We start from the raw sequence: 12,144 nt of genomic DNA on the forward strand, positions 1-12,144 counted from the left end.
AGAAATAATGAAAAACAGACAGAAAGAGAGAGAGTGTGTAGACAACGAAACGCAGGTCCGATTTTTCCCTCATTCCAGGACGTATGTTTACCGTTCCATTTGCCGTGCAAATAGTGGAGCCAAATTGGTGTCCTGGGATTTTTATTTCGACAGGAACCGTAACATACACGCGGCACGAGGCACCTTTAGTTTTCGGTGCGGGCACACGACCCTCACCGTTGCAGGCAAGCTTACGGCTCAACCCTCATGCGAAGTGAGATTTCTCACCTCACACGGGAAGCAGGGTTTGGCAGGGTCTCGTGTAATTGACCGGTGCACCCAGCGCCCCTCGGAAAGGTAAAACTCGGGAACATTTTTTGCTTCCTTCCCTAGGTTTGGTTCAATAGGGTGTTAAAAAAAATCTCAATCAAACAATTTACCCTGAAGGTGAGGCGAGAAACCAGTATACACACACAAGCACACGCCAGGGCTATGGGCAATCGCACCCCATTCATGCTGACAGTGCGTTACAGAACAGCCAAAGTCTTGCGTTTTTTCGTTGCTGCTGCTGTCTTGCATTTATTCATGATTCATTGTGGGTCGATTGTTTTTAAGAGAAACAAATTAATAAGAGCAGTGTGTCTGTGTGTGTGTGTGAGCAGGGCGCCAACTGCAGCAACGTTTTAGGAAAACAATGAACGGAAAGGATAGCGGAAAGTTGTGTTCGGCTAGGGAAAGGGGAGCGAAAAGTCGAACGCACCAACCCGTGACGACGTTTTGACACGTGTTGGTTACAATACCGGGGTTTGATTGCGCCTCGGAACGCTCGGCAGCGAAGGGGGGAGGGGTGACTTTTTACACTTACACGCGTGCCCCGCCGTTCGATCTTCGGGTTTCGATAAATAATAATAATGTGTGCCGGTATAGGCAGGGTGAGCATAATTTGCTTACCAAAAGGCTAAACGTTTTACAAGGCAACCGTGGTGGGAAGTTTTTGAAACCAGTTTTCTTGGCCAGTTTTCGAGAGTTTTGAAAGTACGCAAAACGATCAACACAGTAAAGGCAGGCAGTTAACACACCCATTAGAGGCATTAGAACTGGGAGTGAGTGTGGGTGTGTGTGTGCGTTCGCTCATTGTTCGCGTCCATGTGGGTGCACTGCGCTGTAATTAGAGCATTGATTGATGCGTGCGCGGGTGTTTTGCGGGTTGTTGTGGAAGAGAAATTACATCGCGGCGCACTGTACGCAAGGGTGCAGTATTTGGTCGAAACACATTGTATGTTTTGCGCATGATGCAGTAAAGTTCGGTGAGCGGTTATTGATTGCGAGCTCGGGAATTGGGTGAAATCACTCCATGCCTTATTGAATGTCTGAAATGTTACAACATTGTCGATCAATCGCTCAGAAACGGCAATTCGTTAAGTTCCAACAGTTTTCGACAGGTCTATTCAATTGATGAAAAACTTAGTAAAATAGTATTCGACTCTTTTGGTAAGTGCATCTACTTAAACTGAGGTTAGAGCCTACATATACTGCGATTGTTATCATTTTTATTTATTTTAATATTTTCTGACAGAATTTTCTATGTATTTGAGGTCCTTGTCGTTTGGGGGATATTTTTACCTAGATTATTATGTATAACTTATGAACAGTGTTTAAAAATCTCTTCAATTATACATAATTCTTCGTGGTGATATATCTAAGACTCAACTATCTATCTGAATTATACTTAGTCTGAAGACGATAGACTAGAAGACTATAAATTGTATCTTAAAGTTGCTGACCGGAATAAATTCGACGCAATGTCACTCGCGATTAAGTGACGCCTTTACTTGCCTTATATCTGCGTCCCATCGCAATTTGGGTTGATTTTCAACAGCGTTGGCTGTTAAATTGTTTCCCAGTGTTTCCTTCGAACAGGAATTTCACCAGATCATGTAGCTCTCACGTGTCATCTCATCCAAGTTACAAAGCGTTTTCTATCTATTCATATGTTCCAGCCACCAAACACCATGTTGACCATTAACAGAGCTGCAGGTCTTCGTCCTAATGTTACCGAAACACCGCACATGCCATTTATTAATCAGCAATGCTCTTTAACACCGCCCAACGGATGTAACACTTATTCCAGATCATGGCGAACGATCTTAACGATCGCCGAAAAGGCAAAAGGAAGCAATTTCTTAGGAAAACGTTACATCTAACCCAAACCCAAAGAGAATCGAATCCGAATGGTTAGTGAGTGAACAAACTGACCAGCTCCTGTGTTTGACTCACGCTGCCTTATCCTTTACAAGCAGTCCAACATGGCATAAATTATGGTACCCTCACACACATACACACACACACACCTGCTTTCCTTTCCTTCCGCACAACTAAGCTATGCTAATTTCATTCACCGGCGTTGAAAGGGAACCGAAAAACACGCCGATTCCTGCCGGTCGGACAAATTGATGACTTTTCGTTTTAATGTCAAATAATTTGCTGCTTTCGCCGAGCCGGTGTGCCGTTTGGGTGCGTTGATTAGAAGGGGCCAAAAGGGAGGGAGCCCGTGGTGAACAACTAATAGCAAAAAAGAGGGCAGGAAATCGGTTCATAAGGTGCTCGTGTTCCGTTGGATTAGCGAACACGCCCCGTTGGATAACACAAAAAAATACAAGCGAGAACGCTGAACGCAAAATGAATATTGTAACCGGGGTGAAAGAATTTCAACCTCGAAGCTGCGTTTCGATAGTCACGGAGAGCTTGGAGTGAAAGGAGAAAGCAAAATCCTCAGAAAAGCGTAAGAACAGCACCACCCAGCAGCCCCCAGCGCGGTAATGTGTTTCTAACCCATAAAGGAAGTAGTAATTAATCAACAACAACATCGTTTCTTCGGCATTTCCGCACTAGTTTCCGTACCGGTACCACCTCGGCTCTGTTGCTTTTCCTGTCCCCGGAAGGGAAAACAAATGAGAAAGTGTAGCGAAAAGTGGGAGCGAAAGCAAAGGCTACAAAATCAGGTCTTAATTCGTCCTGACTGAGCACACACATACCAGCACCAGCAAGTCGGTTGCAGTCCCGGGGCGGACCGGGGCGAAAGTGTGCATGCCAAGAAAGGTCATAGGTTTGGATATGCAAAAGAATCGATTTTTCCAGAACTTTATTTTATGCATACACGCTTTTGGTTGAGTGGTTGAGCACTGAAGCGATTAAACTGTTTGGCGGCTCAGAGGCGACTCTCGTGAGTGTGAGGTTCAGGAAGCGTTCCTGTTTTTAGAACAAGTGTGCAACACTTACCCGAGCTTGCTAATCGACTGCTGGTGGGACCGAACATCTGATATGGATCTGTAACGAGAAGAGAATTAAAAAAGATGAATAAAATAAATTGTTTTTAATTTTAAATTTTAAAAAGGGAAATGCCATTTGCACCAGCCTCATTATTGTACGACCGAATGATCGATAATTTACCCGCAGCGCAGATAGCGCCATTAATCTGCACCGTACAATGCGGCTCGCAAAAGCATAATTAAAACCAGTCGACAATTTTTACCGTTGAATGGTAATGCTTGTACACTTTTTTGTTGCTATTTTTCTCTCTTTGCTTGCATCAATTTGTGTGTTGCGGTGTACACACATCGTCATCATCATCATCATCCATTCCAAAGCCGCACTCGGAGGTGCCATTTTGCGATGTATCTGCATTGTGCTAAAAATGATTAAAAACCGTTCCCGTTGTTGCGACTACACCGGCCACACACATCGTTTCCACCGGCACAGCGTATCAAGCGCACAATGGAACGAGAGAAATTAAATATCCTGCCCACGTTTCCTATTGCGTCGTAATGTCCACTACACGCTCTCCTCGCACCGGTATGCGCTATGAAGCGTTTTTTAATTGCAAAATGCCCGGCTGGACGCGAAATGTAAATAATAATGGTTAAATAGTAACAGCAGCAGCAGCAGCAGCAACAGCAACGTCAGGATATAAAAAAGAGGAAAAACAGGTAGAAATGCAAAAAAAAACAGGTCGTTTGAATGTACGAGTGGTGCACTTTTTCTGTGGAAAACGCCCCGACAATGAAGCTTCCAGTGGAAAAAATTGATCCCACAAGAAGACAGACCCAGATGGTGTGTGACGGTGGTGATGGTGGTTGACACATTCGCAACGCTTGAAATTGAAACAAAAATAACAAAAAAAGAAGTACAGAAAACTACATAAGTGAGGAGAAATAAAAAAAAAAACAAACCGAGAAACACACACCCAACAAATATGTAGATCGCTGCTCTCCACTATGTGTCGAAGAACAATAGAATAAACCTTGCTGGAATAAAAGGGTAGCAAAAACGGGCGATGGAGTCTTGAAGGGCGGCAGCTGGTGGACAACAGCAGTTTGCAGTGCAATTGTATAAAATATTATAGCCCGGCATAATGGACGGCGCACATTTTAACATTCAGGCGACAGCTTTCCGACTGGGCTGTTCTGTCCTGTTGGGTTGGGTTGGTTGGGAACATGGGCAGGAGAAATGGGAGAACGAAATCATGACTCCCAAGCGAGCAAAAGATGACGTCGACGGTAAGGTGCATATGAGGTGTCATCGGAAAGAACAGATACACACACCGAAAGGCACCAGCACATCCACTGGTCGTTATACTCGAACGGTTGAATGGAGCAACAATTTGAAGCGAAATCACTACCCCCTCGCTGAAATGCTTCACGAGTGAAGAATACTCAACATTGTACATTCGAACACAGCGAAGTCTTGCATAGAGTGTGTCGAGTACTAAAGTGAACAAAATGAGCAAAACAAAACTTTTAAAATTATTGAAAAAAGAAGTAAGCACTGCAAGAGTGTGCGCACAGATTATTGTAATTCATTTTGCAGCGCTCCCCATTGTGTGCAAATGTGCATCGTGATTTGCATGGTGATTATTATAATTTCTGCAGCAGCGTAAGTAATCGAAGCGATGGTTGGGAGTGGCAAACAGCGCCATCTAGTGTGATTTTTTGGTATTTCACAGCAATAGAAGGTGGTGACAAGGGCAGGGGTGCAATTTTTACAATTATTATCAAGCACTTGTGCAGGTACACTTGAAGTATGTATTTTTTTAGTTGCTACACTGTATTTCGGTTGCTCGAACTGTAAAATGCGAAACATGTTACAAGGCACAGCACACACACACTCACTGCTACACAATTCGGTGTACACGTGCAAGTGCACTGTGTGAAAGCGATACAATTTGGTCCACGTGGCTGACGAAGGGACGAGAGTTTCGAGAGTGTCTGTGTATTTCAACCAAGCAGAACAATGAGCAATGTTTTATAACAATTTTTAATGCATTATGATGTACCCATTGTTTGGGCTGTTGTGGCGCGCGCGACAATGCACTCGGGGTAGGGTTGTAAAGTTGTAGGGATGCTTTGTTTCGTGTACCGTATTTCAGAGCGAAGGGTGATACGGCTTTTGCTGCTCGTTTCAATTGTTTATGAATGCCTAAATAAATTTGAATAAAAAATTGTAATGAAATGTATTTTATGTCAATTGTGTGCAATCGCATAGTTACTTAGTACAGCATTTTTTTAGTACAAATCCTAAATTTGCTCTGATGTTTACTGTAAAACTCTCCCATCAGTACTTTTAATGTTCCTGTTCGTTAAACAAAGTTTTTAAATCCCTTTATTCCCATCCAGTGAGTTATTGATTCCAACTTTAACCTTCATCGACTTCTTCCTGGGTGAAAGCTTTTGCTCCCATGAACAAACAGCACTGAACAAACAAACACGGCACACTCCCTGGCGCCGCTAACTGGACCCCCGGGGGAAATAAAAGAGGCGCTAAGTCGCCGTAACCAAGACACCGCCCGCCCCGTGGTCAAGTGAGTGGGCGAAGTGTAGCGCATGATGAAAAATCATGCCATCAGTTTTCGTTATTAGATTCGGAACCACTGGCACGACAATCGTCAACAAGGGAGCTGATGTGCAACTGACCGGTTGTTTGTCCATCGAATCAATCGCCAGCTTCCCCTCTGTTTGATAAATTCCTTTTGCAAAAAGGTGCCAAGAAGGGCCCGATTGACCCGACCGGTGAAGACTTACATGCAGTTGAATATTTGCTCTTTCAAGAGAAGAGCAATATCTGTTACATAGCGCAAGTTCTCCCGCAGGGAAGAATTCCTTTTTTCTGTGACAAAACAGCGACAAAACATGGTCCGGCACAGAAGAGAAGTTAAGAATATACCTGTAACGAGCAGAATGCATACCAAACGGACGGCAGTGAGCGCGTGATTATTATTCCCTTTTTGCTGTCAAATCCGGCCAAGTCACGCCAGTTTCCGTCCGTGCAGGTTGGCAAAACCAGCAGCGATCAGCCAGCCGCGTCCTGTGCCGGCTTGAGTTAAATGAGTGGAACATTCTACTTCGCACCTGACTGTGTGTGTGTGTGCGCGTTTGAAGGGTCCCGTTTTATTCCGTCGGCTTCCTTATTTCCTTGTGATTTCCGTCCACCCTTCCGGCAGGGGTTGGGGCCCGGTATATTGCACACGGCGCGAACGACGGAGGTCCTCACGGGGTCAATCGTTTATTGTAACCGCGGCGCTCGAGTCAAGTCGGCTTTCCGACCAACGCGCCCACGGTCTTGAAGGGAAAAAAAAACAATTGTACAATCCTTTGGCACTCCTTTCACTACCTCACATCGCTATGCGCCACCCAGTAGTAACACTTCCAGTTATTATTAAATATTTTCTCAACTTTTCTTCCTTCTTCCTTCCGTAAGTCGTTAGAGCCCATTAGCCCATGGAGCTCAGGAGTGGAGTGTTGCGGGAAGGTGTACCTGATGGTAGAACCTGACTCGCTTGTAGCACGAGCACGATCACGAATTGTGTTTGTATGTGTGTATGTGTGTATGTGTGTGTTAATATGAATTGTTATTTCCCTGGGACATGGTTTTCCGGAGGTCACACACAGGAAACCGAACCGAAAGCAGAACAGAGAGCGAAGTGACGCTTGAGCAGTTCCTTCCGAAGGACCTGTTTTACAGAGTGCACACAAGCACTTTCTCTCTCTCTCTCTCTCTCTCTCTCTCTCTCTCTTTCTTCTCTTTCTCTTCGTCTTGAAATGTTTCCTGTATTCACATCATTTCCAAGTCCCACAAGCGAACGCGCCCTGTTGTTGCGCTCTGTTGGAGGACAGAAATGGAGCGAAGGACCAAAAAAAACCATGCTACCCAAAACAGCAAAAGCCCAGGAAAGGAGAAACGGCATTATCGAAAGGCGTGTGTACCGAGTACAGTAATATAGACATTTCCACAATCGTAAAATTAAATTACACCGTCTTCCGCCCGGGGACCATTTGTTGGAGGAGGTGGCCCGTTTTTGGGCACTGCACCGTGTGTACTTGTCGTTGCCTCGAGTTTTTTTTGTTACTTGTCGTGCCCGAGCTAACTTTTGTGTGTGATAATGGAAATGATTCCACAAGGCTCACTCGTACGTGACACAGCAAGACAAGTCGGAGCATAAGAAGGCCTTCCCAACGGGTTGACCTTTAATTGCGTCCACTTTTGCGCACTTTTCTACCGTGCTGCATCTTCAAAGTGCATAATTTAATAATTAATCTCTTGGCGGAGCGGGCACAGCGAGTGCAAGCACAGCCCAAAGAATGCGGGAGGCTGGGAAAAAAATCCAAAAGAAACAAACGAACAAAAACTGCAACCATTGCCAGCACTGTTTGCCAAGTTTGTGCGAGCGTAGCGGGCGTAACGGCGCTGAAGCTGCAGAAGGACATAATTATTTAATCATATTTAATGAGTTAAGCAGTGTTCCGGCCTTCCGAGGGGCAAAGGGGGGAAGAAGGTGCAGCGTTTGGCATAATTTGCATATTTTAGCAACGCATCGTGGTCGCTTTTTTTTAGCTCAAGTGCATGTATGCGTTGGTGGTAGCGGTGGTTGGATTTATGTCCCTTCGGAAGGAACTGTAGTTGTGAGGTGCCATAAAAATGGACCCTGTTTCATGCCGTTTCGTCTGGACGGTCGGTGTGGCAATTGTCTCAGCTTAATTGCTTGATAGGACGGGGGGAAATGTCGGAGGGCGGCATGTTTTATTGTGCTGATTATAAATTCAGTACAAATCTACGCTATATTAGGTTGGAAAAAATGTTGCCTAAAAATAGATTTGGTTGGAAGTTTGGCGATAGCATGTACGCTTTAGAATTCGTTATAATGAATTTTAGCAAAAGTTCCGCTCTGCTAGTATTTTTTTCCTAAACATGATTCATGCTCACAAATTAAGTTGTTTATTCTCTTTTTATTGGATCTTAATCATCATAAAATCACGTTACATAGTAAATATTAATAAATCGATGATAATGCATATTTTTTTATCATTTGATCTAAAATCAAATAAGTTAACACATTTGTACTAAGAATTGTTTTGTACTAAATTTAATCAAAAATAAGTTGATTATTTTGTGTAGTTTTACGGTAATACATATGTACTAAAACTATGTTATTAGTTAATTTATTGTCTGTATTGAGATACAAAACTACTGTACAATAGAGCCATTTCATACCTAAAAATAAAATCCCTTCAATCGCATCCATGCGATCTGGTTCGAAGGACCAAAAACCTCAAAATTGTGCGAAACCCAACCCTTTCCCGCCGCTACCGAAACCGTGCAAAATGTGTCCTCCTTACTTTATGATCATTTTGATGAACGAGCCGTATCGAAATCGTTTCGCTGTGCTACAGCCAGGGCAGAAAAATTAGACACAATTTTGTACGCACATCCAAAGCCGCATTCTACGCCGTCTGCATTTGAGATTGTTTATTATGTTTTTAAGGTTTTTTTCTTCTCTCTCTCTCTCTACTGGCGTTGTGGTTGAAGTAGAGAAAAATCGCAAAAAAGGTAGCTAGCGGTTTCGCGCACGCAAGCGAACACCATAAATTCTAATTCCACTTCCACCAGGCTTATGCGTAACGATCGTCTATTGTTTTGCATGCATGGCATGCAAACCTCGTAAAGCAGCAACGCCGTATTGAGTGGTTGAAACTTTAAAAGTATTTTAATTTTTGTGAAGAAAAAAACCACGTTAGTGTTTTGTGTCACTGCTGCACGGTGCTGCATGGCGTGAAAGCAACAAATCTCCCCACTGCACCCTCATCATCATCATCATCATCATCGATACATTTGTTACCACGTGGAGAAGAGCACGTCACTCGACGGAAGTGTTTGTGTGTTTCGAGTGGTTTTGCGAGTGGGTAGATTTTTCACGTAACGCCGGTAAATGGCAACAACAAAAAAACGGACCCAAAATAAACGCAAACGAAAGATTGCGAATCAAAAATGTGCACCGAATGTTGAGGCACCGGAATTGGGATAGGGATTGTGGACCGCAGGTGGGTACGGTTGGTACAAGTGGCTCATGAAACCGTAAGCCGAATAATATATATTCAATTAAGGGCTTCAGTTGAAGAAGCTGCACAGTTTGAATGGGGCCTTTTTTGTCGTTGTTTGGCTCGTGTGGCCCAGGAACGGTGAGCCATTGAAGTGCCATCGAGTGGCATTCGCGGGGTAAATGACGCGGGTTTGACGGGAAGAGCGCTTTTAAGGTTCACGGAGAATCAGAGCATTTTCATGTTTTCATGGCGCTTTTGTCAATTGAGTAGGTGGCTGCGCCTGACATGGTTCGCCAGGGACTGGTTTTGAAATGTCTCGTTCAGGTTTTTGGTTCAGCGAGCGCTTTGTGATCAAACATTGTGACATAAGTCGGAGTGGTTTGTCGGTGGGTTTGAATGGTTGACGAAAAGTTGTGCCTGAACGTGGGATAATTTGAATAGCAGGCAGGCTAATAATGCTTTTATCATAATCGTAAGGAAAGAACTACTCAAAGTGTTGTAATAAAAGTTGTAAATAGCTTCCGAAAAGGTTTAGTTGTTTGTGCAAACATGTCTTAACACTCGTTTTCAAACACATCACACTCTTTTCTGTACTGTTAATCCTAATTGGAATGTAAATGTTTATTTTCAATGCAATATGTCCAAACATCTTTCTTATTTACAGTACAGATTATTGACTATTTCGCTTTAAAATTGAGCAAAAAATGGCACTTTTGCACTGAAAAAGTGCAAATCGTTCTTATTTATTCTTTTAATTAGCATCTGTAGTTTTCTGTGGATGTGCTTAGAGCCTATGAGATTGACACACTCACAAAAAAAAACGACGCAAGGGTGAGTCAATCACCCAGCGTTCATGTTTATTTATGTGAAAATCTGTTGAGTTGCCCAACATCGATACCCAATAAATTCCTCCTCTTCGGCTTTGTCACAACGCGCTTGGATGACGGTTGAGTTAACACATTCCGCAAAGAAACTGTACTGGGTTACGATTTTTTTGTATTGTTGTGAGATCAATACAATCTGACGGTGCGTACCGGATGTTCCTTTTTTCCAGTTGTTGTTGATGTGTGCCGCAAAAAAAAGCATCAAACGACCCTTCACAGGGAAAGGATACACTTAATCTGCTTGACTGGTGCGAGATCAACCAAAGGTAGAATATAAAGCAAAAGCGAACAAAAGAACCCAAAAATAAAGAAATGGTTGCATTCACATGTGGCATGTTTGCATAGATTTGTGACCGTGATTCTTTAGGTCCTTGTTCGCGTACAAGCACACATGTGTGACCGATAGGAAGGTGGAACCGACGGAAACATAACCTAACGAACCTACCAGTGCGTGTTTTTTGGGGCGAGGTTTACTCCCGTTTGATGTTGGTTTCTATTTTACAAGGTTTAGATCTAATTTACAAATATTGTTAATCAATGGGGCGTTACGATGATGTTCAATGAATTTAAATATACACTATTGGGATAGTGAAGGCATGGGATTTTCCATCTTAAAGTATCCTCCTTGAATGCCTGACACGTCGTACAATATCATCCCATAACTACAAGCAATCCATCCCGTTCCATAGCAAATAAGATCAGTTTTCTCGTGGTACGCTCTATCGATTTCCAAAACATCACCATTACCAGTGCCGATTCTAGCGGCTAGACAATGCCAAAACAAGCGTTGGTCCAGGGAAAATCTGCGAGGGAAAAGCGAATGGACAAACAGAGCCAGCGATAATGAAGTAGGAAAGTTCGCAAACATCCATCGACATCAACCGTAATTAAAAGCGGGTAAGACCAGAAAATGACGGCTGGCCACAACGGAGGCAAATAGTGGCCGCTGTCCATCTCACACGCCCGGTAGAGGTCAAATGATGATGCGTTGATGGGTTTGTTTGCACCGGTCGGTCAAAGTCAATGCAAGTAGCAAGTAGGGAGAGTAAGACAGGACTGGAAAGACTATACCATTGCCAACAACCTATGGAAAGAGGTAGTGAAGGTCGATTAAGCGTGAGACTACTGGAAACGGTAGAAAGCTAAGATGAATCCAAAGGGGACGCGTTTGGTAGAATGGTTTTGTGAAGCTATTTTTGTTCAGAAGTTGGTATTTCAAGAGTCGATTAAGCGAAGGATGTCTCAAGAATGTCTGAGGAGATAATACAGTGAGATGAAAATCTTTGATAAAAGGTATGAATATTTGATTTGAAAGTATATTTTAGTGAAGTTGCTGATATCCATGGGAAACTAGAGTGCCTAATTAACAATGAGCGAGTTTCCCGCAGGACCAATATTTTTAATGTTTAATTATGAATCTAGATGACTCTATACAGGTTCTCGATTTAAGTAAATAGCCGGATATTGATAAGTCGAATCAGGTTTTAAATAATCTTATTCAATAACATAATCAGTGTTTAAATCAGTTTTACCAGGTTTTAGAAGAAAAAATCTATATTTTAGATATATCTAGACCAGATATGTCAAATCTCGGCCCGCGAAGAACTTTTCCAGTAATTTCAATGAAGCAGAAATAGATTGTAAATTATAAGAAAAGAAAAACGGGTGTATTGATGTTTATCCACTGAGGAAGAAGGTTTCAACATTCAGATTTAATAGTTTGATTATGGAAGAGTGAAGTAAGGTACACATAGTTACTTGTTTGGGAAGGTATCCGCGAAGCTGGCATGTAGAATCTGTTTTAGTAGTTGATTCCTGAGAGCACTGTAAAGCCGGACTACCAATATTTTCACCCATTTTCCAACATTGAGGCTTTCCGTAAAGTTCAGAAATCATGTACCACTGGAATA

General features: G+C 43.0%; 1 protein-coding gene across 4 annotated transcripts in view; it reads right to left on the reverse strand.

Annotated features, from left to right (window-relative positions):
• Nucleotides 1-12,144, reverse strand: part of LOC120896391 (DNA-binding protein D-ETS-3) — a 65,774-nt gene that overhangs the window by 18,649 nt on the left and 34,981 nt on the right. For all 4 annotated transcript variants that reach the window (XM_040300468.1, XM_040300462.1, XM_040300478.1 and 1 more), the window contains one exon: nt 3,259-3,306. In XM_040300468.1, coding sequence (XP_040156402.1) covers nt 3,259-3,306 — 48 coding nt within the window. The remainder of the gene's footprint in view (nt 1-3,258; nt 3,307-12,144) is intronic.

Source organism: Anopheles arabiensis, chromosome 2, assembly GCF_016920715.1.
Source record: "Anopheles arabiensis isolate DONGOLA chromosome 2, AaraD3, whole genome shotgun sequence".
NCBI classification, from domain to species: domain Eukaryota; kingdom Metazoa; phylum Arthropoda; class Insecta; order Diptera; family Culicidae; genus Anopheles; species Anopheles arabiensis.